We start from the raw sequence: 27978 nt of genomic DNA, 5'->3' as shown, positions 1-27978 counted from the left end.
TGATTTTATATTAAAGGCGTTTTATTGCTTAATTGAACCCTGAAACATAAAAACAAGCTCTAAAATCTCACATTTCACACAAACACACAACAGTTTCTTAAAACCAGACAGATGAAGACATCTGGAGTAAAAAGGTGGAGTGAGGAGTCCCCCCTCGTCTCAGTCGGCCTTCAGGGCGTAGAGGACGTCGTCCTGGCTCACGTTGAGGCGGACCCTCTGCAGGACTCCCAGGAGGCTGGACTCCAGCAGCAGCAGCCTGCAGGCTCCCAGACGCTGACACACCCCCAGACCCTCAGACACGCTGACGGGCTGCAGACCCTCCACCCGGCACAGGGCCTGGTGCTGCACAAACACCTGGCAGACAAAACACAGGGAAAATCAGGAACTGCTGACCCAGGTGTTGACAGAACTGCATCATGACACTCGAGTCCTTTCCAGGAGTTTTTACTTCTTCCAGCACCTTAAACACCACGTTCAGGGTTTTATCCAACATCCACAGCAGTCTCTACTACAAATGGATGCCTTGAGTCGAGCTCTGTGGGAAAAAAAGCTCAGAAACTCCCGTTTCAGGAAATAGAGGTCAGCCAGGGGTCAGCTGAGCTTCAGACGGCAGGATCTGGAGTCTTAGTTCCTGGTATGTGGACATCTCGTCTCTGATTGGCTAACAGCAGCATGACTCTACCACTGACTGTCTGCTCTGCAACGTTGATTGTAACCGTCTTTCACTTCTAGTCTTATTGAGGTGTTTATTATTTGGCTCTTTTACCCCATCTAGTGGTGAATTGCAGAGGGAACAATTGTTCTGGTTTTTGGTTCCACCGGACCCTTTTTCTCTGCCGCACTCACACGGATCTCACCTGGTCCAGCTGCTCGTTAACTAGTTAAACTTGTAAGAGAAAGAAAATGCAACGAGAAGAAAACAGGACACTAAGACTGTAAATGATTATTTATGGATGTCGGCTCACGAGGTTTGTGTAATTTAGCAGCTTTACTGATGTCATGTGAAAGAAAATATTCTAATATTCTAGTACTTTTCTGTAGTTTGCTTATGTGAGAAGTTCTCACGGGTTGTCAAGACAAGAATAAACCCAGTTTTATAACCTACATCGTGCCTACGTCCATCCTTGAGGGTGCTACATCGATGTTTTACCTCCACAAATACAAGCCTGGAGGAGTTCTGGGTTAGGGGTCTGCAGTGTCCAACAACAGCCTTCCCCGTCGTGAGTCCATGAATGTTAGTGACGTAGATCTGTCACGATGTTCTAATCCTAGAGTTTCACGGTCTATTTTCTGTCAGAAGCTGATGCAGGAGATAGGTGTAGGAGACTATTATCTGTCAGAAGCTGATGCAGGAGATAGGTGTAGGAGACTATTATCTATCAGAAGCTGATGCAGGAGATAGGTGTAGGAGACTATTATCTATCAGAAGCTGATGCAGGAGATAGGTGTAGGAGACTATTATCTATCAGAAGCTACTGCAGGAGATAGGTGTAGGAGACTATTATCTATAAGAAGCTAAAGCAGGAGATAGGTGTAGGAGACTATTATCTATCAGAAGCTGATGCAGGAGATAGGTGTAGGAGACTATTATCTATCAGAAGCTACTGCAGGAGATAGGTGTAGGAGACTATTATCTATCAGAAGCTGATGCAGGAGATAGGTGTAGGAGACTATTATCTATCAGAAGCTGATGCAGGAGATAGGTGTAGGAGACTATTATCTATCAGAAGCTGATGCGGGAGATAGGTGTAGGAGACTATTATCTATCAGAAGCTACTGCAGGAGATAGGTGTAGGAGACTATTATCTATCAGAAGCTACTGCAGGAGATAGGTGTAGGAGACTATTATCTATCAGAAGCTACTGCAGGAGATAGGTGTAGGAGACTATTATCTATCAGAAGCTGATGCAGGAGATAGGTGTAGGAGACTATTATCTATCAGAAGCTACTGCAGGAGATAGGTGTAGGAGACTATTATCTATCAGAAGCTGATGCAGGAGATAGGTGTAGGAGACTATTATCTATCAGAAGCTGATGCAGGAGATAGGTGTAGGAGACTATTATCTATCAGAAGCTACAGCAGGAGATAGGTGTAGGAGACTATTATCTATCAGAAGCTGATGCAGGAGATAGGTGTAGGAGACTATTATCTATCAGAAGCTGATGCAGGAGATAGGTGTAGGAGACTATTATCTATCAGAAGCTGATGCAGGAGATAGGTGTAGGAGACTATTATCTATCAGAAGCTACTGCAGGAGATAGGTGTAGGAGACTATTATCTATCAGAAGCTGATGCAGGAGATAGGTGTAGGAGACTATTATCTATCAGAAGCGGATGCAGGAGATAGGTGTAGGAGACTATTATCTATCAGAAGCTGATGCAGGAGATAGGTGTAGGAGACTATTATCTATCAGAAGCGGATGCAGGAGATAGGTGTAGGAGACTATTATCTATCAGAAGCTAAAGCAGGAGATAGGTGTAGGAGACTATTTTCATGTTCAGCCTGCGTGAAACAGTCAGTGTTACTCATTAAAATCAGAAATAATCATTAGAACTTAATGATTCAAACATGAACAATAATAAATATTTCACCTCCACGTCCAGAAGAGCTGAACTTGATTCTGTTGAAAACAACTTTTAATGTTTTTCTACAAACTCGGGTTCCCACCAGAATCCTGGCGGGCCTGGCGGGCCGGACCGTGGGAGCGGGGAGGGATTTATAAATGCTGGGAAAACCCTGAAACTTCACGGACTTCAGACAGAACGGGATTCTGGTTCTGATCTCATCTGCAGCAGAGCTGCTACGGAAGCCCAGATGTCCAAACAGGCTAGCACACACTAGAGGTGCTCGCTGTCTCACCTGCTGGAAGGTGGCCTCCTCCAATCCCTGCCTCCGGAACTCTGCGATGACTGCTCTGAGGAAGAGCTGCTCCTGCGTCGACGCACACCTGAAACCACACACCGCTCCGTTACTCTGCTCTAGATCTCATCAACCAATCACGAGCGGAGAAGCTCACCTGATGGCAGTGATGTAAGAGGAAGAGAACATCTCCTCCAGCGCCTCCATCACGTGACCCATCCCCACCAATCCTGAAGCAGAGGGGTCGGCGGCCGAGTGCTCACAGATCTCCGTCGCTCGCCGACAGATGTCCAAACATCGCCGCGCGTCGCCCGACAGAGCCGCCACCTGCAGGAGGAGAGGGACGCTGAGCGAGATGCAGGTGAGCTCAGGGAAGATGAGGGGGCGGAGCTTACCTTCCTGGACACCAGCTGCAGAGCGTCCTCCTCGAAGGCCTTCACCTTGTTCAGCCGAGATGTGATGATCTGCTGCAGCTGCTTGAAGGAGTACGGCTGGAAGGACATCCGGGTCAGACCCTAGAACACCAGAACCACACGGGTCAGAGCCTAGAACACCAGAACCACACAGGTCAGAGCCTAGAACACCAGAACCACACAGGTCAGAGCCTAGAACACCAGAACCACACGGGTCAGAGCCTAGAACACCAGAACCACACAGGTCAGAGCCTAGAACACCAGAACCACACGGGTCAGACCCTAGAACACCAGAACCACACGGGTCAGAGCCTAGAACACCAGAACCACACGGGTCAGACCCTAGAACACCAGAACCACACGGGTCAGAGCCTAGAACACCAGAACCACACGGGTCAGAGCCTAGAACACCAGAACCACACGGGTCAGAGCCTAGAACACCAGAACCACACGGGTCAGAGCCTAGAACACCAGAACCACACGGGTCAGACCCTAGAACACCAGAACCACACGGGTCAGAGCCTAGAACACCAGAACCACACGGGTCAGACCCTAGAACACCACCAGAACCACACGGGTCAGACCCTAGAACACCACCAGAACCACACGGGTCAGAACCTAGAACACCACCAGAACCACACGGGTCAGACCCTAGAACACCACCAGAACCACACGGGTCAGAGCCTAGAACACCACCAGAACCACACGGGTCAGAGCCTAGAACAACAGAACCACACGGGTCAGAGCCTAGAACACCAGAACCACACGGGTCAGAGCCTAGAACACCAGAACCACACGGGTCAGAGCCTAGAACACCAGAACCACACAGGTCAGAGCCTAGAACACCAGAACCACACAGGTCAGAGCCTAGAACACCAGAACCACACGGGTCAGAGCCTAGAACACCAGAACCACACGGGTCAGAGCCTAGAACACCAGAACCACACGGGTCAGAGCCTAGAACACCAGAACCACACGGGTCAGAGCCTAGAACACCAGAACCACACGGGTCAGACCCTAGAACACCACCAGAACCACACGGGTCAGACCCTAGAACACCACCAGAACCACACGGGTCAGAACCTAGAACACCACCAGAACCACACGGGTCAGACCCTAGAACACCACCAGAACCACACAGGTCAGAGCCTAGAACACCACCAGAACCACACGGGTCAGAGCCTAGAACAACAGAACCACACGGGTCAGACCCTAGAACACCAGAACCACACGGGTCAGAGCCTAGAACACCAGAACCACACGGGTCAGAGCCTAGAACACCAGAACCACACAGGTCAGAGCCTAGAACACCAGAACCACACGGGTCAGAGCCTAGAACACCAGAACCACACGGGTCAGAGCCTAGAACACCAGAACCACACGGGTCAGAGCCTAGAACACCAGAACCACACGGGTCAGAGCCTAGAACACCAGAACCACACGGGTCAGAGCCTAGAACACCAGAACCACACGGGTCAGACCCTAGAACACCAGAACCACACAGGTCAGAGCCTAGAACACCAGAACCACACAGGTCAGAGCCTAGAACATCACCAGAACCACACGGGTCAGACCCTAGAACACCAGAACCACACGGGTCAGACCCTAGAACACCAGAACCACACGGGTCAGACCCTAGAACACCACCAGAACCACACGGGTCAGACCCTAGAACACCACCAGAACCACACGGGTCAGACCCTAGAACACCACCAGAACCACACGGGTCAGACCCTAGAACACCACCAGAACCACACGGGTCAGACCCTAGAACACCACCAGAACCACACAGGTCAGAGCCTAGAACACCACCAGAACCACACGGGTCAGAGCCTAGAACAACAGAACCACACGGGTCAGAGCCTAGAACACCAGAACACCACCAGAACCACACGGGTCAGAGCCTAGAACACCAGAACCACACGGGTCAGAGCCTAGAACACCACCAGAACCACACGGGTCAGAACCTAGAACACCAGAACCATACGGGTCAGAGCCTAGAACACCACCAGAACCATATGGGTCAGAGCCTAGAACACCAGAACCACACGGGTCAGACCCTAGAACACCAGAACCACACGGGTCAGACCCTAGAACACCACCAGAACCACACGGGTCAGGCCCTAGAACACCAGAACCACACGGGTCAGAGCCTAGAACACCACCAGAACCACACGGGTCAGAGCCTAGAACACCAGAACCACACAGGTCAGACCCTAGAACACCACCAGAACCACACGGGTCAGAGCCTAGAACACCAGAACCACACGGGTCAGAGCCTAGAACACCAGAACCACACGGGTCAGGCCCTAGAACACCAGAACCACACGGGTCAGAACCTAGAACACCACCAGAACCACACGGGTCAGAACCTAGAACACCAGAACCATACGGGTGATAGCCTAGAACACCACCAGAACCATATGGGTCAGAGCCTAGAACACCAGAACCACACGGGTCAGACCCTAGAACACCAGAACCACACGGGTCAGAGCCTAGAACACCACCAGAACCACACGGGTCAGAGCCTAGAACACCAGAACCACACAGGTCAGACCCTAGAACACCACCAGAACCACACGGGTCAGAGCCTAGAACACCAGAACCACACGGGTCAGAGCCTAGAACACCAGAACCACACGGGTCAGGCCCTAGAACACCAGAACCACACGGGTCAGAACCTAGAACACCACCAGAACCACACGGGTCAGAACCTAGAACACCAGAACCATACGGGTGATAGCCTAGAACACCACCAGAACCATATGGGTCAGAGCCTAGAACACCAGAACCACACGGGTCAGACCCTAGAACACCAGAACCACACGGGTCAGACCCTAGAACACCACCAGAACCACACGGGTCAGACCCTAGAACACCAGAACCACATGGGTCAGAGCCTAGAACACCAGAACCACACAGGTCAGACCGTAGAACACCACCAGAACCACACGGGTCAGAGCCTAGAACACCAGAACCACACGGGTCAGACCCTAGAACACCACCAGAACCACACGGGTCAGGCCCTAGAACACCAGAACCACACGGGTCAGAGCCTAGAACACCACCAGAACCACACGGGTCAGAGCCTAGAACACCAGAACCACAGCTCGGCGCCGTCTACACCGTGCTATCGCTGGAACGGGCCTGGGCTCCTGATTCGGTCGTCGACACAAACTGGTTTTATTTATCGGTTATTTTCTTTGTTCAGATCTCAAACAGACATTACTAACAGAGCCCAGAGGAATGATGCGACTCAGTCACTGTCTCACCAGCCTGCTGGCCACCCTGTTGATCATGATTCTCTCAGGCAGGTCCATGGTGTTGGCGATGGTCAGAACCACCAGGCGGGCGTGGCGGCGCGTCGGCCAGTCGAACAGGTTGTACATCACGTTCTGCTTCCTCGTCCACAGAAGGTCCAGCTGCAGGAGAGCAGACGTGCAGGAGGGATGAGAGCGGCTTCATACAGGAGTCTTGAACACATTCATGGATTTAAGGAACGTTCTAGTCAAGGGAACTTCGAAGGAGTGGATTATTTTTATTATTTAACGAGTGTTGAACTTACAACTTTATCCGTCTCAAAGTGGGAACATTACTGCGCTCCGTTCCTAGAGACAACAGCAAAAGCTCCACTTACCTCAGGAAAATAAGGGTTTTTATTCGTTTCATGGTTTTATTTTCTTATTTATCCTAATTTTCAGACGGTTACCGCCCCATCACGAGGTAAAGCCAGCTGTGTAACACGGGGACACAAGAAAAGCTCGTGTGGAACTGTTGTGGCGTTAGAACGATTACGTTCTCTAGGATGGAGGATGGAAACACAGCTAGGAGTCTACACGACGCACACCAGTGGCCTAGTGGGAGGGTGTCCGCCCTGGGACTGGGAGAGCGGGGTCATACCATCGCCTCCCTGGTTGACTCGGCTTTAGAGGGTTGGACTGGGGGGTTAAACCACCAAACGGTTCCCGAGCGCAGCCGGCGCTGCAGCTCACCGCTGCCCTCCATGGGGGCGGGGCACGTGGAGAGATGAAGTTCACAGGCAGGACTACATGTTTGAGAGTCAATTCTAAAAAAAATCAGTATGCTGCTTTTAACATCGATTCGGTACGAAACACCAAACATCCATAGCTCCTGCAGCTCTGTTCTGTACCTAATGAAGTGGCCAGCGAGTGTAAATTAAGGTTTTTATTTTATCTAATCAGAGGTGAATGGCATGTACCTGTACAGCACCTTCTTAGGGTTCCACAACCCCCCAAGGCGCTTTACAACACAGTCAGTCATTCACCCACTCACACCTTGGTGGTGATGAGCTACGATGTAGCTGCAGCTGCCCTGGGGCGCTGACAGAAGCGAGGCTGCCGAGCACAGGCGCCACCGGTCCCTCCGACCACCACCAGCAGGCGAGGGGGGCTGAGTGCCTTGCTCAACAGCATCTATGGTCAGAGCCGGGATCAAACCTGCAACCTTACGATTACTCTTCCTCCTGAGCTACAGCTGTCCCACCCAGGCAGGTCTCTGGAAGCTCCAGGAGAGACGTTTGGTTATCAACGTCTCTCCTGGACGCTGGCGAGGACTTCCAGGTGAGGTCTTACCTCGTCCACCAGCAGAACGGTCGTCTCCTTCCTCGGCGCCGCGCTGCTGAAGCGTTTCTCCAGCAGCGCTGCAGCGTGATTGGCTGTGGCTCTCTGACCCGTCAGCTTCTGCACAGACAAGAGGCTTCTAGATGTTGGCTTAGTGGCTCTGATCCAGGCTCTGGTTCTGACCCGATCCTTCCTGATCAATGAATGAACGTCTCCATGATCCTGGATCGGACCCAGTCAGAACCGGGTGGAGGCAGCAGAATAAAACAGGAATCTCGACGTGCTACAGTACCCATAATGCACCAGGAGCAGCCTCCCCGACATGAAAGTAGCTCCCACCCCTAACGGCCGCACAGCGGCGAGCGAGCTGCAACCTCACCTGCAAGACCTGAACGTACGCCTGATGAGGATCCGTCATCTTCATCCCGTTTACCTCCACGAAGCAGAACGGAGGGATCGCGTCCATGTCAGCCGCGTTCTGCAGGCAGCGCATCACCTCGTGCACCGTGGCCGTCTTACCCGTTCCCGGAACCCCTGAGATGTACATGCACCTGGAGCAGAGGCGAGACGGTTAGCAGCGGGCTGATGCGGCGCCAGAGCGCCCCCTGGTGATGCCTCTGCTCGTGCTGATGATGATTTTTATGACTGCCTTTGATCTGACTGACACCTGGCCGGACCTACTCGGTACCTTTCCAGAGACACGTCTGCTTCAGCTTCCAGCGGATCTTTAAAGACTCCTCCTGAGAGTAAATAGTGTTGATGAAGTCGAACACCTCGGAGTCTGGTCTATCAGCTAAAACTCACAACCAATCGATCACTAATGAGGCCACTTATCAACTAAAGCTCTTTATGGATTGTTCTGATGTAAAGTGAGGTTTACATAGATAACACCTTTTATTTCCCGTCTGAGATTATGCAGATGTATTTATTTATTTATTGTTTATTTTTGTGAACGCCCCTCCCCCTCTTACACTTCTGTCTGCGTGTCTGAAAATATTCCTAATGAAGTTTTGGTGTCCGGAGCGGCATCCCAGCTAGGAACCGCAGCAGAGAGAAGGAAACTCGAGGCTCGTCTTCGGACGACGACTCCGCTTTCTTCACAGCCGGACGGGACACATTACGTCTCCATCCTCTTGATGTTGTTTACAACAGGACTGATGGGTAAAAACTGATATTAACTTCATTAATGCCCTGACTGTTTAACATCTGGTGTTTTAAGAACAGGCTCTTGTAGGTCTTACAGGGAGGATGGACCTCGCCTTGGTACCGACCTCTTATCAGTAAAACTCCCTTGAGAAAGTCCAGACGGCTGTGTTGATGCACCTGGTGTGTCTTTTACAGCTTCCTGCCCGAGAGTCTCGAAATGTGTGTGTGTGTCAGTCTTTTGTGTGTGTGTGCTTCATAAATACTTTCGGAGGACTCTGTCTGAGGAGAGTGAACCGAGACCCGTTTTGTGGTGTGCATTCATTTCCTCTCCACTTTGCAAAGTCTAAATTGATTGTTGATAATTGATTATTGGTATTGGTGTTAATAAATGGATGACTATAACCCCCGGTGCTCTGAGCTTTCTCTGAGGTAATCCTGGATTGATAAAATTACCCAACAAGGACCTGTGGGTTTGTTTTCCCGGTTGTATCTAAAAAGGTACTTGGTGCATTCTGGCGGTCAGTGCATGGCCAGAGTTAACGAACACGTTCCTTCTGTTGTACCCACGTTCAAGGAGGAGGTGGGAAGATGTGCTTAAAGCCCGACGGGATGGGGACTATCCACCGGAAGAGACACGGTCCCCGTGTAGGAACGTGTCTGTAGCTGCCAGTGTGGCTTAGTTACTTTTGTTTGGAGAGGGTTTACTTTCAGCTAACCGTAATACGTTTTTTTTTACCTTAGTTTATCCAGTTAAAATCCTTCTCCTCAAAACCCTCCCCAGTCAAGTCAGGTGTGCCCCAGGGCTCTGTCCTGGGGCCCTTCCTCTTCAGAATCTATCTCCTCCCTCTTGGCAATATCTTCTGCAAATTTAGTATCCAGTTTCACGGCTTCGCGGATGACACCCAGCTCTACGTTTCCAGTAAACATAACTCCACTCTCCCACCCTCCTCCCTTACCCTCTGCCTCTCAGAAATCAAATCTTGGTTCACCTCTAATTTCCTCAAACTCAACGGCAATAAATCAAAACTTCTTCTTGTTGGTACCAAATCCACCATCTCCAAGTCTGACAGCTTTGCTTTATTGTCAGCGCCCCCTCCCCTCAGGTTAAGTCTGGACGTCATCCTCGACAGCTCACACCAATAACATAACTCGGTCTGCCTACTTCCAACTTCGATCCATAAGCCGTCTCCGCCCCTCCCTTACCCCTCACACTGCCGCCATTCTTGTCCACAGTCTCGCCACCTCCCGTCTCGATTACTGCAGTTCACTTCTTTTTGGTCTCCCCTACAAACTCCTTCATAAGCTTCAACTGGTCCAGATCTCAGCAGCCCGTATCATCACCAGAACACCTTACTTTCACCACATCACCCCGGTTCTCCAGCAGCTTCACTGGCTCCCCGTTATATTCAGGCCCATCTTCAAGATTCTCCTCCACACCTTCAAAGCCATCCACAACCTCTCTCCTCCATTTATTTCAGGCCTTATAAGTTTCACCACCCCCTCCCGTTTCCTCAGATTGTCTTCCTCCCTCCATCTTGCTGTTCCTTCTGCCCGTCTCACTACCACGGGGAGCAGAGCAGCTGAAAGCTCTGCTCCCCATCTCTGGAACTCACTCCCCCCAGACATCAGAAACCTGTTCAAATCTGCCTATGACCTCTGATTTTATTTGAATTGTTTATTTTTCTATGTTCTTTTCTTCATTGTGTTTTATTGTCGTTTTAATGTATTTTACTAATTGTATTTTCCTGTCAGGTGACCTTGGGTGTCCTGAAAGGCGCTTTTAAATCAAATTTATTATTATTATTACTGTTTTTATTTTGTTTGTTTACTTTTCAGATATTTGATATCTTTCAGTTTTTATGTTGTGTGGATCAAAAAGCTTTTATCCACCGGAAATATAAACAAATACATTTCTGACAGTTTTTGTAAAAAGTCAGACTAAACGATCACAGAGCTGGTCACCTGTCTGGGAAATAAACGGACAACAGGCCGACGAGCGTCTGCTGGGTTTTATTACGGGACACCTTTAAATGTCACATTTCCTCTCCTCCGAAGAGCGAGTCACCCTAAAAGTACGTTTTTGCTGATCAGCTCTGTAGGAGGATCTTTAGTGACGTCAGCGTTGCATCATGGGAGTGTGTGGCAGGAAACCACCAACTCTGCCTATAAACGGGCTGTTTGGAGGATTCAGCCGAGCAGATGGACGGGTCTTGCTGTGTGGTTGGTAGCTCAGCCCGTGGGAGGCTTGATGAAACGTTTTATTGGAATTTCCTCCATAAATGACCGCAAAATTAGAAAGCGATGACAGGAAGCCCGCGGACTCCCTGAAGAAAGTTTGAACTCCTGTAGTAGCAGCACTTTGTAAGGCTCATTTAGTCCATGGTTAGTCCCAGTCCACAGATTAATGACGCCTAACCCGGCTCTGCAGTCGCTGTGAGGACTCATCGCCCACAGGTGACCCACAACGCTGTGGCTCTGCGCGCTGGAGCTAACTGCTGCTGTTAGCACGACCACGGCTTTCGTTTTCAGAAGAGATCAGCTCAACTTCCCTAAAACAGAACAATCGCAGGCCTCCAGACAACGGTCCGGGTCTTTCTGCTGAACAGGAATAACGGTCTCCCCAGCAGATTCGTTAAAAAACACCTGCGAATCAGACCGATGACTTCCGTCATCCCAGCGCTCACACGGGCTTTTAACAACTTTCATTTTCTCTTCCATACAGATTTTGAGCTTCTCTAAGTGGTTCATTTATCGGGGATTTTGTCCGTGAACTCTCCTAAAAGTGTACGACGTGCATTGATGGCAGCTTGTTTTTGGCACTCGCGCATAAGAGAAAAAAACCTGTCAGCAAAGATCCTCCGGTAACCGAGGGGCTAACAGCGCTGTAGACATGTGGCGGCGTGGTTTTGGCTTTTTAGAGCACCTCGTTTAAAAAATCTACCATAAAACGATCCTTTCCCCCTCTGCGGGTTAAACCTCTGCTCTGCACTGAACTTGACTCAGCTACAGCTACGGCTCAGAGGGACCCTGTGACATTTTCTATACCGGTTAATGTGGCCGCTCTGATCTGCAGCCGAGCTTCGGCCACGCCTCCAGCCGGCTCGGCCAGTCACGAGCCGGAATGAAACGATGCGGCTCGGAGCTGCTCGCCTCTTCCTTCCTCTCCTTGGTGACTGAGGTGGCGAGAAAAGCCTCCAGCCTGCTGCAGTTTCTGACATTTGGTACGGGGATCTCTTGCTCTTTATTGTGCTTTTACTCAGTTTTATTGGTTTTTACTCATCTGAACCTTGAACCTGTGAAAAGTGTTTAATGGAAGCCGCGCCACTGTCGGTGCTCTGGAAAGTGAAGACAGCGTTTGGACACGCCGAGGCAAACAACCTGCGTTAGCCGCCCTAGCGTTAGCCAAACCGGCGCTAGCCGCAACAGCACATCGACGGTATTTCATCTGGTCCTCACCCCCCCGTGCCGTCCAGGATCTTGCTCTCCACGAAGCTGTAGATGTCCTGGAACTCCTGCTCCCTGCAGGGCAGCGACTCGGGCACCGAGGACACGTGGAGCCTGGTGGGCCGTTATCGGGTCACGTTACAAAACACAGAAAAGGCAAAAATGGATCAATAAATTCTATAAAACAAATTCTCAAATGTATTAAAACAACAAAGGAAAACAGCTTTTCATTCAAGTTCACGTGCCTGATGTCCAGAAATGTGGACTTGGACTCAAGTTATTCATTTGATGACTTTAAACTCGAGTTGAAAAAACATCCAAACACTCGAACTTTGACTTGACCCCGTTTACTTGAAAAGACTAGATATTTCCTCCGTATGCAGACAAGTTTTAAACATCTAGTATTTAAAATGTGCCCACCGCTAATGGTGTGTGAATGTTTATCTCCGAGTGTCCCGGAGATGACTGGTGACCTGTCCAGGTGTAGCCCCGCCCCTCACCTGGGGACTGCGGGAGGTAGTCACCAGGTCACTGAGACCCTAGTGCGGATGAAGCAGTATGACTCGCACACAGACTCGTACAAACATGTTCATGGTCCAGATGGAGAAGATATAAATGAGTTTACGGCCGTAGTTCTGTCTGCACCCGTGCATTTTCACGGGTTTGTTCTGTGAAATTATACTTTAGAGGTCCCGTTTCCGTGTTTTGGAGCTTGTGATGAAGCGTTAGACTTGACTCGACTTGCAAAACAACGACTCTGTCCCATTTTTGCTCATTTCAGAACCACGTTTTTGTTTTATAAAAATAAGGATTTACCAAAATAAAAGGAAGGTTCAGGTTTCTAAACCTTTTAGCCTGATTTATAATAAACTGTCGTGACTCTACTGGTTTCTATTTTCTCATTTATTGGCAGCCCAGAAGGGTTTTCCTGCTGTTTAACCTGCAGCCGGGTCAATCCCGACGTCTCCCGGGAACACTAACGCGGACGTCGTTGCTTCTACTGAACAAATAAGGTTTCATGAAGGGTTTAGCATCGTTTTGTTTACCAACGTAAACAAACAACAAAAGCCTGTGGTGTTTGAGGTCACCAGCACTTTCTACATGTACAACTTTATTTTCTTATTACCTTTAATATTTATAATTAATCATAATAATTCAGCAATTGGCTTTTTCCCTTAAAATAAAAACACATTTTAGTCGAGAAAATTTGTACTTATCACCGTTTAACCTGGATCCATGAAATATTACTAAAAAAGCATCGTTAGCTGTTGCTATAGCAACGATTATGCAATTCTAAAACTGATGAAAACGTCCACCTGCAGTACTCAGATTGTCCACTAGAGGACAGAAGACAAGCGGGGTCTTTTAATCCCGTTAAAGAAGAAAAGCTGATGAAGTTCAGAACGGCAGATTAAAAATCTGAATTTGTGAAGTGAAACGTTCGTTTCAGAGCTAACCGAAGACACGTTCACCTTCAGCGTAAATATCTGACTCCGCCCTCTTAGCTTCATCCGTTAGTCGACGTCAACACGCCGTCGTGGTTTCAACCGAGGAGCAGCAGCTCCGACTTCACGTGATTTCAGAGGCGCTGGAGACCAACGTCACGTCTTATTCTGTTCATGATCGCGAACCATCAGCTGATGTCAGAAACATTAGAGAGGGGTTCTGCCTCCCTGGGCCCGGTCCTTTGGTGGTACTGACCTGATTCTGGCCTCCTCCAGGATGTTGGCGGGTCGTCGGGCCGGCAGCGACCTGCTGGGGATGATGGGCGTGGCGGTACGAGGGGTCCGTGGCGTGCTCGGAGCAGCCTGCTGAGACGCCACAAACCGGGTCATAACGCTCCCGCCACACTTCCCAATGCTGTCGTTACCATGACGACACTCACCTTCCTCGGAGTCTTCTTCGGCGTTCGGGTCGTGGAGTTGGTTTTCTGCTTCGGTCGAGGAGTGAGAGCCGCCGAGCCGCGGCTCTTCTTCACCACAACCTCTTCATCACTGTCCAGCTCCTCCTCCTCCTCCTCCTCTTCCTCGGTGGTCTGCAGCTCCTTCCTGGATGGAACAAACTCGTCTTCATCGTCCCCATCAGAGTTCGGGTCCAGCTGGTCGTTCAGAAAGCTCCTGGAGGGAGGAGGTACCGGTCCCACACCAAGGAATGGTTTTAGTCACCTGGTTTGTTGCTATGGTAACGCCTCACAGCAGAGCTCCAGCTGAAGGTTAAAGGTCACTCACAGCTGCTTCCTGATGCGAGACAAAACTTTCACTACCGACTTCCTCCTGGAGCTCCTCGGTGCGGCGCCAGCCTGCAGCTTTGGGGCGTTTTCGTCCTCCTCCTCGGCCCTGTGGACACAAACGTTACAGCTGACGACCCAGAACCAGGCCTTGGCTCCAGAACCCTCCGTCCACGTCCCATATCTGGAAGAGCTGCTACTCACAGAACACCGAGGGACGGCTCCGTCACGGGTTCTGATTCTTTGCGTCTAGAAGGAGCGGTGGCTCTGCTGGAGGACAGGAGAGGGGGACGTCAGAATCGTTTCCGTTTCACCACAACATCAAACAACATCGTGGCCTTTTTTGTCGTAGCGTTTAGCTCCATCTAGAACTGTAACGACTTCCTCGCGGAGCAAAGCTCGCGTGTCCTGGTCTCGCACTGAACATGTGGTCGCAACACGTCTGACCTTCATATCCAAAAACCTGCAAAACCAGAGACTGTCGTGTTGTTACCGATGCCCTTCAGGCTTGCCGTAGCTGTAAGAGGACACACAGGGGCTTAGGGGCCTAAGCCACGCCCACCTACTTCTGGACCACGGGGCCCCGGAAGAACGATGAAATGAACGCAAGTCAACGGGGCTAAAAATACTATTTTCTCTCTGCTTGTTTTGTACCATGGACTTGGACGGTGCTTGATTGGTTTCAGTCTCATCTACAGGACAGGCCCTTTTCTGGGAACTCGGGAACTTTTACATCACCGACAGCACCTGTGACTTGTGGTGTTCCACAAGGCTCCATTTTAGGGCCAACACTTTTCTCACTGTATATTTTACCATTGTCCTCCATCTTCGCCAGACACAACATTACTTTTCATTTCTTTGCTGATGACCTTCAGATATATCTCCCACTCATCCCGGATGGCCTGCTTAGCTGATTTGAAGCAATGGATGTCGATTACTTTTATGAAATTGAACGACCTGAAGACAGAGATTCTAGTTTTTGGCAGTGGAGACCTGTTGAAGGGTGCGGTGAGCCCACTTGGTTCCCTTTTGGATTTTGTAAAGCCTTACGTGAAAAACCTGTTTTTTTATGGATGGTTCGTTTAAATTGGACAGACAGATAAGTGCAGTGGTCCTGGTCCAGTCCGGTTTTTATCACTTGAGGCAACTTCCAAAGGTTAAGTGCTATTTGCCGGAAACTGTCTTTGAACATGTTGTTCATCTCTTTGTCTCCTGTCGACTAGATTACTGCAGTTCCCTGTACTATGGATTAGGACATTCGTCCTTAAACCGCTTGCAACTGGTTGAAAGTGCAGCAGCCCGCCTTTTAACAGCTACGAGGAAGCATGATCACATCTCTCCAGTGCTTGCTTCCCTTCACTGGCTGCCGGTGCATCACAGGATTCAGTTTAAATAGTTGCTTTTTGTTTATAAATCACTTTATGGCCTGGCCCCTCCTTATATAGATGATTTATTGTCACCCTACACTCCTGCCGGGAGTTTGTGGTCGGGTTCGCCTAAAGACGAGAGGAGATGGGGCTTTTCCTCTGGCCGGTCCTACACTCTGGAACAGCCTTCCTCTGCAGATCAGGACCTCACAGAGTCTGGATGTCTTTAAGTCCTTGCTTAAAACTCATTTATTCAACCTGGCTTTTATGTAGGATGATTTTATTTGTCATCGTCATTCTTTCTCGTTTTTTATTGATTTTATAATCGTGTGATGTAATGCTGTTTTTGTCCTAATTTTTATGGTTTTATGATATTTAGTTGTACTTGTTTGTGATTTTATCTTCGGTGTTGTACAGCACTTTGGGTTGTGGAAGCAATAATAAGTGTGCTTTAGAAATAAATGTGACCTTCACTTCACATATGATGTACGTGAATTTTAAAGACAAATTTGGATATCAAGAACGCGCTTATTTTCTAACGGGGGGAACGATAGTTTAGGTGTTGTGTGAAAATGAGTCCAGGACTACAAACGCGCTTCAGCAAAGTGACGTCATCGAACCAGACACGGAGGAAACAGAGGGAGAAGGGCTGTAAGTTCAGCAAACTTCCCACTGGAGGAAAGAACCACCATGAACCTGGTCATGTGGTGAGTAGCAGCTACGCTAGGGGGGAGGAGCTTATGTGGTGACGTCACATATGCACCGTGCTGATTTCTGCTGTGTAGTCATGCTAATTATGAACTTTTACAAGCTGGTAAATCTCAAAGTACGTGGCTGGCGTGGTCGAAACACCCATCATTAGTTTTCATGTAAACATAAGTACTACACGTGTGATCCAGGGCGTACGGCAGAGCGGGTTAGGAAATAGCGTTTTTAGTCCCGTTGACTCATGTTTTAGTTCTTCCGGGACCCATGAGCCGACCGGGAGGGAAGGAGACTTGGGCTCGCTATGGGGGTTGGATGAGGAAGGAGAGTAAACTGATGTTTGGCTCAAAATGAGTCAAAAATCACACATGTACGCCCGGCTCAAAAGGGAGGGGCTCAGAGTAGAGCCGGTGCTCCTCTAGTGTTGACAAGGGTGTGTGTGAACTCTGACCTGGTGTTCATGAGGGACATTTTGATGATGGGGACAGAGGACGGTGTCAGACCAATGGCGTCCAGAGGGGCGACGGTTCTGTCGTTCCTTCTGAGGGAGGTGAGGGAGAGGGGGGGAGAGGAGGGCAGGTGCTTAGCCGGCGTCCCCTCCAGCTCCAGCTCTTCGTCCAACAGCGGGTTCAGGACGTCCTCTCTGACCAGGGTGGACTTCTCTGGACCTGCAGAGACGAAGACGTTTCAGCTGTTTCACTTCCTGTTTGAGTCTCTTTTCTAACCGACTCACCGAGGAGCTGCAGCCTCTTGCGGACGCCCGGTGTCCTCGCCGCCGCTGTCCTCCTCGTGGCACTGAGACATTTGGAAGCAGACAGTTTGGCCTCTAGCTGAAGAGGCTCCGCCTCCAAGGCGGCAGTTCCACCAGTGCTGGCTGGGGCTCGCCTGGACCTCACGCTCCTTGACGTGTCTCTACTCATGACAGCGGGATCCGGGGTGGGCGGGGCTCGGGAGACGGGGGTGGCGGCTGGCGGTGAGCATGGGGGTGAGGGGGGGAGGGAGGAATTAGCATGGCGAGGAGACGCCATCAGAGCTGGATCCAACACCCTGAAGGTCTTCAAGTCCCAGGAGAGCTTCACGTAGAGAGTGTCATCATCGGAGTCAGGGAACGGAGCCGCAGCTTCCAGGTGTTGCACCTGTGGATAGAAAAGGGGAGGAGCCTCAGAGGTCAAAGTTTAAAGCCAAAGATCTCAGAGGTGAAGAACCTCACAAGCACCTTTAACCACACGAAGATAATCTGTTAGATTACAGGATCATTTTATGTCAGTAAAATCAGGTCAAAATCTCCTCAGATTAACAAGAAACACTTAAAAGTACAGAGAGCGCGCCATGTGGTCGTTAGAGGAACTGCAGTCAGCACAATGCACACTCCTGTGACTACAAACCTATTCGTTATTATTTAGCTGAATTATTATTATTTACTACCGCCTTAACATCAGGTAACAGTAAAAGCTGTGTGTGTGCGTGCGTGCGTGCGTGCGTGTTTGTGTGTGTGTGTGTGTGTGTGTGTGTGTAGAGGAACATCAAAACCAAAGGAATTTGCTGGGTGATCAGGAGACGTTATCCCAGGGACAGTGCGCCTCAGATGGATCGCTCTATGGAGGTTTTCCCGCTCCCTGCCCTAGTTCTCAGGTCCAGGGCCCTCATTCATCAAACGTTCGTAGAAATATTCCAATATTCCTTCCTATGAATGAAATTCAGAGTGTGTGTATGTACAAATGGTCAAAATCCCGATTTATGAACCACGCGGTGGCCACTCGTGCACGTATTCCTCCGCAGTCGTCTGATGATAAATCCCACCTGTGCGTACCCAGGTGCTCGTGTGCGTTCTCAGTCATTTACATGCAGGAACGCCCTCAATTAACCATATTTGGTCATGCTATGTCCGCAGCATGTGAAGGAATTCCCTGGGTTTTTTCCCGGAACAAAGAAAACTTTCTAGTCTGTCGCTCCACAAATGTTCCCAAATCCTAGCAGAGCTCCTTCTGCTACCCTCACCCTTCAAGGTGGGAACACTTTTAAAGAGCATACTGCAGGTTAGAGAATGCCTTAAACCAACGTTTATAGAAACTTAACAAGAAATAACAATTTTCACATGAATTACTTAGACTTTGGGAATCATTTTTGTGAATATATATATATATATATATATATATATATATATATATATATATATATATATTTATATAAAAAATATATAAAAATATATATATAAATATATATAAAATATATATATATATAAATATATATATATATTTATATATATATAAAATATATATATATAAATATATATATATATTTTATATATAAAAAATATATATATATATTTTTTTTTCCTGCCAAACCGGAAGTGACGTAGCCAGAGGGAGTCCTGTTAGCTTGATCCAGAGGAAAACATGGATTCTAATGCCGGTTCTGACACACAGGAAACTTTAAATGTTTATACAGGGACTTTCCTGCGTCTAGATTAGCGTGGCGGACGTCTCCAGCTAATGTAGCGCCGCCCCAGCCTGAATTCACTCTGCCTCCAGCTATATGGATGTTATTTTAACTGCAGTTGCAGCGTTATGCCACAACAGGGCGCTGTATCAGCAGTGGTGCACTGAAAAGCACAAAAACCGCAGCAGAAAAAGATCAAAAATAGCTTTTCTCGCTAGTTGGTACATATATGGTCGGTGCTGTTGTAGGCTGACCTTACGTCCTCTTTCACCAGGACATGTCCACTTTCCACTCTCTGTCCGGGGCGTCCGGGGGGGTTCCTACATGGATCAAAATGTCTGGTTTTTCATCCAGGAGCAGGGATCGAGTTATGAGGGCTAGGTATATTTCAGGGAAAGATCCAGTTTCTGCCTATATTACAATATTTATGGACTCTCAGCGTAGCGGCGTTCTGTTGAGCGGAGTGGACGCAGAGCGCTGATCGTTGGTGCGCCCGCTGCGTCCGGCGCACGATACATTCTCAAGGTGATGCAACAAAACATTATTATTAACACATGATCGTTCATATGTGTTTGTATCCTCTGTTACTGTCGTTTAATCGTTCCTGACGCTCCGCTCATCGTGTGCCGCGGTGACTCCACCTCACTGACGCAGCATCGAAACGCGCTCCGCTTTGCGGTCAGGAGATCCCTTTGATCTGCTCAGAAGTTACTGATGAGGTGAAAAAGTAAGAATCCAGGCAGCAGATTTTCTGGAGAGTTTAGAGGAGATGCAGGATGATGAGAGACAGACAGGACAGGAAACTAAATGTGGGTAGATTTATCTCCACTACACGTTTCTACCTGTATAAAACAACAAGTTATACACGTGTAATATTTATACGTCTGATACACTCACTCACACAGCCAGGGCCGTCTCAAGGCATTCTGGGGGCCAAGGCAAAACAGAACCCCCCCCCAACCCTAACCCGTACATATAGACATGCCACCGTTACATTGTTAGCAGCAGAGATTACATGTTATTAGCATTTCCAACACAAATGCATGTTATTGAAATGCATTATATTTTACTGGATGTATTTATGTGTTATTGTGACTAAGATGAGTGTTATTAATACAAACCTAAAATGTTACTGAAGGTCAAATATTTAAATATATTAACTATAAATATCAGATGGAAAAGGGAACTAAACACTAATCTGATGCATGTTATTGAGCCTTTTATAATATTTAGCCTTTAAAAAGGTGAGACAGTTGAATGCACAGAGTGTGCATGCGCTGGTGCACGGTCAGGAAGGTACCACCTCTGCCTCAGTGTGAGCCAGGAACAACCCGTGGTTCTAATTCTACTGCTGATGGACCAGAACCGTATGAGCCTGCTGCTCGCCCCGGAGAGTAGAGGCACACCAGACGCAGAAACGATGCCAGCTGTGGTGTCAGAGGTTTCTGTGGAGGAGCAGGCGTCTCGGTGAGTGAACGATGCTAGCTAGCTTAAACTCCTGCGCTAACATCACAGTATTGTACAGATTATCATGTACCAGACATTTAAAATAGTATCGGTCAGTTAATGTAAATACTTGACAATAACTAATTATAATGAGCGTCTGTCAGCTGTTTCATGCTCGTTAATACCTGCTCAGCTTAGCGCTTTAGACATCGAGAGCGTGAGACGCCCGTCTGGAGCTCAAGGCGGGCGGTTCTGAGCTGGGTCTGATGCTGATCTGGGCTCCAGGAGCCCGCAGGGTAGACTTAAAAGCCTTTCATCCTGTACTGAGCTTGAGGCAGGGCTAGCTTATAAGTCCTAGTTGGCAGCTGTGGCTACATCATAGCTCATCCCCACCAGCGTGTGAACGAGTGAATGACTGATTATGTTGTAAAGTGCTTTGGGGGGTTGTAGAACCCCAAGAAGGCGCTATACAACAACAAGCCATTAACCATACCTTTTATTATCTAATCAACATAATATGTAGTCTGTTGTTGGAGCATGATGTGTTGCGTCAAAGTCGTCGTCGTCTTCCTCCGCTTGTCCGGGTCCGGGTCGCGGGGGCAGCATCCCAACTAGGGAGCTCCAGACCGTCCTCTCCCCGGCCACCTCCACCAGCTCCTCCGGCAGGACCCCAAGGCGTTCCCGGACCAGATTGGAGATGTAACCTCTCCAACGTGTCCTGGGTCGACCCGGTGGCCTCCTGCCGGCAGGACATGCCCGAAACACCTCCCCAGGGAGGCGTCCAGGAGGCATCCTGACCAGATGCCCAAACCACCTCAACTGGCTCCTTTTGATCCGGAGGAGCAGCGGTTCTACTCCGAGTCCCTCCCGAATGTCCGAGCTCCTCACTCTATCTCTAAGGCTGAGCCCGGCCGCCCTACGGAGGAAACTCATTTCGGCCGCTTGTATCTGCGATCTCGTTCTTTCGGTCATTACCCAAAGCTCATGACCATAGGTGAGGATTGGGACGTAGATCGACCGGTAAATCGAGAGCCTGGCTTTCTGGCTCAGCTCCCTCTTCCCCACGACAGATCGGCTCAGTGTCCGCATCACTGCAGACGCCGAACCAATCCGCCTGTCGATCTCCCGATCCCTCCTACCCTCACTCGTGAACAAGACCCCGAGATACTTAAACTCCTCCACTTGAGGTAGGACCTCTCCCCCGACCCGGAGTTGGCAAGCCACCCTTTTCCGGTCGAGCTTCAAAGTGATTTTTTATTATAAGGACATGAAACTGTTAGAACAATAAGATTATCATGTTCCAACCCCGGTCCTCAGGGACCACTGTCCTGCATGTTTTCCATGTTGCCCATGTAAACACCACGGTTTCCCTGCTGCCATGCACCTGACTTAAATGAACGAGTGATTAACAGGCATCTGCAGCACTTGACGTCCTCCTGAGGAGCCGGTGTAAACCAGGTGTGCTGAAGCAGAGCTCTATATTGAGCAAATGTAAAAGGCTTGTAGTGTCGAAACCACCACGCTGATGGAAATCTGAACTACTTAGAAACGGAGAATCCTCGTCGGTGACACACTTCCTGTTTTGTGAAGGAGGACTACTGCTGGCTGCAGGTTGGCAGCTGGGATTTGCCCTTTGATCAGAACCAAAAGGAGAAGCAACCTGGGTCAGAACCAGAGAACCCAGCAGGAGTTCATCTTCAAATGTACGTTTCCACTCGTTAGCTTAGCTTATCTAGAAGCAACAGGAGAACCACTGACGCCTCATGGACTGGCGCTGCCTATTGGAGCTGCCATAGTTAAAGAGCAAATTGTAGGTTACATTTTTTTCTAATTCATATAAAATGCTGTCCAAAAATACTATTAGACAAGCTTATTGTGGATATTTGGTTATAAAACACATAACAGCAGCGTGTTAGGAGTCAGAAGCTCGGCTGCCTCAGCTCAGTGTGGAGAGCGGCTAGTTTAGGGTAGAGAGGTCATGTGATCCAGTCAGTGTGTGTTTACTAGTGCTGGGTTGTGTTCATGTTGGTAAACTAGAGTGTGTGAAGGCTGTACCGACTCCAGCCTGTCTGGACATCGAGTCCACGGGTTTCCTGATCAGAGGAACAGCGCCTCTATCTCCGTGCCTGAGGGCGTTTCTGCAGCACGGACTTCTGTAGCCCACATCGGTCGGTACCGGGTCAGGGAGGTCCGCGCTGGGCACCAGAGACATGTGGAGGGGTTTAAAAGTTAAATGTGAATTTCTGGAGCTCAGATCACCGTCAGAACCAGGTCAGAACCGACCACCAGAAGGGATGCGTGGCTCAGAGGGCCAGTCGAGCTGGTTTCTGGGTCGGAACCAGATCAGAACTGCCACAGACCTCCAGGGAAGGACCATGAGCAGCTTTTAAAAATCCCAGCTGGACTGGCTCGCTGGTGTCTGGGTCGGATCCAGCTCACAGAAGCCCGCATGAGCTCCAGAACCGGAAGCTCTCCCTCTCTCTAAAGCACAACACTAGGTTAGGTGAACAGATATTAACGAGTATGAGACCGCTGACCGACGCTCAATAGTATTAATATCATATTAACTTACAGATAGCATCTTAATTGCCTGGTACACGATAGTAATCTGTACAATATTGTGATGCTAGCACATGAGTTTAAGCTAACATGGTTAACTCGCCTGCTGCCCCCCCGCTACTGCTCCTCCTTAATCTCTCTGCTTTGGCCGATGCTTTCTCCCTCTAGTTGGTCTCTGCTCTCTGGGGCGAGCAGCAAACTCATAACTTTATGGTTCTGGTCCATCATGAGTAGAATTATAAACATGTAAAGGTTCCTCTGTGTCAAGTGTAAGCTAACAGGACTCCCTCAGCTGACCTCACTTGGTTTGGCAAAAAAAGTATTTTTCTCACAAATATGAGTCTCAAAGCCTGAATAAGTTATGTTTGTGTAAAAAATGTTTACAACGGTTCAGGGGAGTGTTTCACTTACTTACTTGGATATCTAACCTGATTAGAAAAGGAACGTATCTGTACACGGTGAAGGTTAAAAACTGGGATCATTTAAAACCTCCAGATATTTTTAATCTGGATTTTATGCTGTAGGTGTTCGTTTCCATGCCAACTCACCTGGACCGGTCGGAGGATGGACTCCACGTCCACATCGTCTTCGCTGCTGCGTCCGTGGTAGAAGAAGATCTCCTTGGGGTGGGGCTCTCTTCCCAGCAGCTTCATCTTGCTCAGAGGCACTTCAGAAACCCGAAAGAACCACTGAACCACGGCCTTCTTCTGCTGCCCGCTCTCTGCAACGACAGCAGGTGTCAGCTCGGTCAGCTGGGACGGAACAAACTGACCTGACTCCAAACCAGATCAGGACAAGAGTCGTCTCAAGGAGCTTCTCACAGTAAACACTCCAGTACAGGTCAGGTCATTAAGCCAATCAGTAAAAAGTTTCCTATATAAGGAACCCAGCAGGTCGCATCAAGTCACTGACTAGTGTCAGAGTCTTTACAGCAATCCTCATACTAAGCAAGCATACAGCGACAGTGGAGAGGAAAACTCCCTTTTAACAGGAAGAAACCTCCAGAGGATCCTGGCTCAGTATAAGCAGCCATCCTCCACGACTCACTGGGGATGGAGGAGACAGAGCACACACACACACACGCGCGCACACACACACACACACACACACACACACATCATATGTATGATGTGTGTGTGTGTACACATATACATATGTACATGTACATATGTATATGTGTACATATACATGTGTACATGTGTACATATACATGTGTACATGTGTACATAATATGTATATGTACATGTACATATGTACATGTACATATGTATATGTACACATGTACACATGTATATGTACACATATACATATGTACATGTACATATGTATATGTGTACATGTGTACATATACATGTGTACATATGTATATGTACATGTACATATGTACATGTACATATACATATGTATATGTGTACATGTGTACATATACATATGTACACATGTACACATATACATATGTACATGTACATATGTACATGTACATATACATATTATGTACACATGTACACATGTATATGTACACATGTACACATGTATATGTACATGTACATATACATATGTACATGTACATATGTATATGTACATGTACATATGTGCATGTACATATGTATATGTGTACATGTGTACATATACATGTGTACATATGTATATGTACATGTACATATGTGCATGTGTGCATGTACATATACATGTGTACATATGTATATGTACATGCACATATGTGCATGTGTGCATGTACACGCTGCAGCAACCACTGGGTGGATGAATGGAAACCTTGTGCATCCACAGTTATTAGTGATAATTAGACATTCAGATGAGGTGCCAAACATCGAGACATCAGCCCAAAAAAAATCAGCAGCACTCATCAGCCATCGACTGACCACGACCGCCTCAAATCGGTGTCGGCAATAGAAAAACTAATATCATCGGACCCCTGACTAATGGTAGAACCCTTTTCTCCAGCAGAGAATCTCTTCACTGCAAACCCAACCAGAACCTAGAAAACCATGAGCCCATCAGAACCTGGGAGTCTGAAGGTTAGCTTCAGTGGGAGAACCCCTCACGAACACTAACCAGTGTGTTTCAGACCAAACTCACCGTCTCCAAACAGCCGCACTACTTTGGCCACGTAGGGATTATCTTCATCCTCTCCCTCGATGAGAATGTGCTGACCTGTCGTGATGAAGGTGGATCTCGGGAGGCCCTCCACCTTAATCTCCAACCGGCTAAAATGACAAAAAAACAAAACACTGCTTAAACAGGAAGAAATACACAAACTGGAGATTTCACAATAAAAGCATGGTGATGATTTAGCACGTAGATTGTTTTAACGTCTAGACTTCGACAGGGATTCAGAACCTTTCCAAGCTTCTACTGAACTATTTCAGGTGAAGTTCTGATGTGAGGCTCATTTCCAGATATCAGGTGACTCCCAGTAAGACCTGCTACTGGTTTATCTGCTGGTCCATGCGTGGGTTTGACCTGATCTGCACCAGAATGTCTCAATAAACATAAATGCACCTGCATTATTTAGGATTTAGATCATCAACAGTAAAAGATGATCGACTTTGTTGGTCATGAGTAGGGTTGTCACGGTAACCGGTGTAGCGGTAAACCCCGGTAAAAAAGTCGACAATAATAATAACCGTCTTGTTTTTTAAAACTATTATTATCTCGGTGGATTACCGTGGCTGCGGTGTAGGCGCGGTGACCCTTACCAGCCACCGTATCATCTGCTGAAGTTGCCGGCGGCACATGCGCGCTTTGTTGTTTACAACCAAAACTTTCTTGAAGCTAAAGCTGAAATAATGGCCAAAGGAGGAGACGGCAGCGCTCAGGACATTTATTATCCCTCAAAGAAGACAAAGTGGGAAGTACGGGCATCTTTTAGATATCTGAAGAATGCCGAGGGACAGCTGATAGAAGACGGCTATCCTGTTTGCAGCACGAGCAGAAAAAGTGTCTGTGAAAGGCAGCAACGCTTCAAATCTCATGACACATCTGCGTGACCATCACCCACAACTCTACAGTCAACGCAAGGCAAGCTAACGTTAGCGTTTTAGCTAAAATGCGTGATCCGAGGATTTGGGTTGAGGGAGAATGCAACGAGTCGCTATATAAAGCAGCCGCAGCGCCGCTACCTGCATATAAACCGTGTCGCGGACACCGCCATGTTGAAATGACGCTATGCATTACGGGGCTCCCAGGGGCAGATAAGAGTTGGTCTCTCTCCGAGAATAATTATGAATTTAACAACGATTACTGCCTGATGACATTTTCCCACATCTGCAAAGCTCACTGGAAGGACACAAACCGAGGACAATATTCTCCTGATATAGGGTTTATTACTCAAGTAAGGGTAAAAAAGTATCTGATTAGAAGGCTACTTGAGTACTGAGTATCATCTGATGTAATATTTTTAAATGATGACATCAAACAGGCAAAAAATAAGAAGTTATGGGTAAATATTGGTATTTTAAAGACTAAAGGGGAAAATGTAAACAAATAAACAACATAATTACAAAATAACACATTTTAGGCAAAATTTAGACCAGGGATTCCCAAAATGTGGTGCGCACAACCCTGGAGGTGCGTGAGCTGCCGCTAGGGGGTGCGTGAGGTGAAAAGTGTAATGGCTGCGGAGCTCAGAGAAGTCTGTCAAAAGTCACCATTAGCGTAGCCAGAAACTCATTTGTGGGTGGGCCTAAGAAAATGTAAGTGGGCCCAATAAACGTAATTGAAAACAAGTATATTTTGCTTGTGTGTGTGTGTGTGTGTGTGTGTGTGTGTTTGTGTGTGTGTGTGTGTGTGTGTGTGTGTGTGTGTGTGTGTGTGTGTGTGTGTGTGTCTGCTCTGTCTTCTCCATCCCCAGTGAGTCGTGGAGGATGGCTGCTTATACTGAGCCAGGATCCTCTGGAGGTTTCTTCCTGTTAAAAGGGAGTTTTCCTCTCCACAGTCGCTGCATGCTTGCTTAGTATGAGGATTGCTGTAAAGACTTTGACACTAGTCAGTGACTCGATGCGACCTGCTGGGTTCCTTATATAGGTAACTTTTAACTGATTGGCTTAATGAACTGACCTTTACTGGAGTGTTTACTGTGTGAAGGTCCATGAGACGACTCTGGTCCTGATTAGGCACTTCATAAATAAACTTGAATTTAATTGAATTTGATTTAAAGTCAAAATAAAGGAACAATGTTTCTCCTGTTTCCACTTTGGCTTTTGGAGCCAGTTGGGATTTCATGTATTTTTCCTTAGGAGTGGGAATTTAGGACTTGATACCGTCTGACTACTGTAACTAGGGATCTTCTAAGTCTAGTCCGGGATAACGGCTGCCTTATCCGTGTTATTCGTTTGGAACTGTAATCCTCCAGATTTCTTATCTGTGCAGTCAGATAAACACAGAAGAGGCATTTGTAGGAGAAGATTACGGAGTTATTCTCACCCATACTCCTGAGTTTTGAGCTTCCTGTTGCAGCCCACGGGCCCTCCTCGCCACTCATACGACCGTCTGACTCTGGTTCTGGTGAAATATTTCATCCTGTTCTCCTGCCGCTGGCTCCAAACTCCAACCTGCTAACTATTAATATTCGCCTGTTCGGAGAGTGAAAGATCGCCGTTTGTCTTGTTTGGCTTCGGACCCAGACTCTCCGGTAACTCCGATTCTTCTTCGACAGTCACCGTTCAGAACAGAGAAGCAGTTCGCGGGGAAAATCAGGGGTCTCCTTCCTGCCAGTCCGCCGGTGTAAAACCCGGCTAAAGACGAGTTTAGACGGATCAGTCTTCAGCGGGG

General features: G+C 48.2%; 1 protein-coding gene across 5 annotated transcripts; it reads right to left on the bottom strand.

Moving 5' to 3' along the window:
• Positions 1-27949, bottom strand: orc1 (origin recognition complex, subunit 1). 5 transcript variants are annotated; one of them, XM_054737452.2, is made up of 17 exons: positions 27631-27949; positions 25285-25412; positions 23736-23908; positions 17477-17879; positions 17195-17411; positions 14876-14941; positions 14673-14780; positions 14330-14561; positions 14146-14255; positions 12457-12558; positions 8234-8405; positions 7867-7974; positions 6547-6696; positions 3257-3376; positions 3019-3188; positions 2862-2949; positions 1-354 (listed from the first exon to the last, which is right to left on the bottom strand). In XM_054737452.2, the coding sequence occupies exons 1-17, from the start codon at positions 27723-27725 to the stop codon at positions 160-162; spliced, it is 2637 nt and encodes an 878-aa protein (XP_054593427.1). In that variant the 5' UTR covers positions 27726-27949; the 3' UTR covers positions 1-159. The 5 variants fall into 5 exon arrangements, with proteins under 5 accessions (XP_054593427.1, XP_054593428.1, XP_054593429.1 ...); XM_054737453.2 differs by having other exon boundaries at positions 14146-14252; XM_054737454.2 differs by having other exon boundaries at positions 14876-14938.
• Between the last annotated feature and the right edge of the window lie 29 nt (positions 27950-27978).

This window comes from Nothobranchius furzeri, chromosome 8, assembly GCF_043380555.1.
Source record: "Nothobranchius furzeri strain GRZ-AD chromosome 8, NfurGRZ-RIMD1, whole genome shotgun sequence".
Classification (NCBI taxonomy): Eukaryota; Metazoa; Chordata; class Actinopteri; order Cyprinodontiformes; family Nothobranchiidae; genus Nothobranchius; species Nothobranchius furzeri.
Note: the sequence above shows the minus strand (reverse complement) of the source record. Positions and strands in the feature narration are given on the sequence as shown.

Coding starts and splice junctions, on each gene's coding strand:
- orc1 (XM_054737452.2), bottom strand. CDS start 27,725: ATGAAATATTTCACCAGAACCAGAGTCAGACGGTCGTATGAGTGGCGA. Junction 3,189..3,256: donor TGCAGCTGGTGTCCAGGAAG/GTAAGCTCCGCC, acceptor CTCCTCCTGCAG/GTGGCGGCTCTGTCGGGCGA. Junction 355..2,861: donor AGGAGGCCACCTTCCAGCAG/GTGAGACAGCGA, acceptor TTTGTCTGCCAG/GTGTTTGTGCAGCACCAGGC.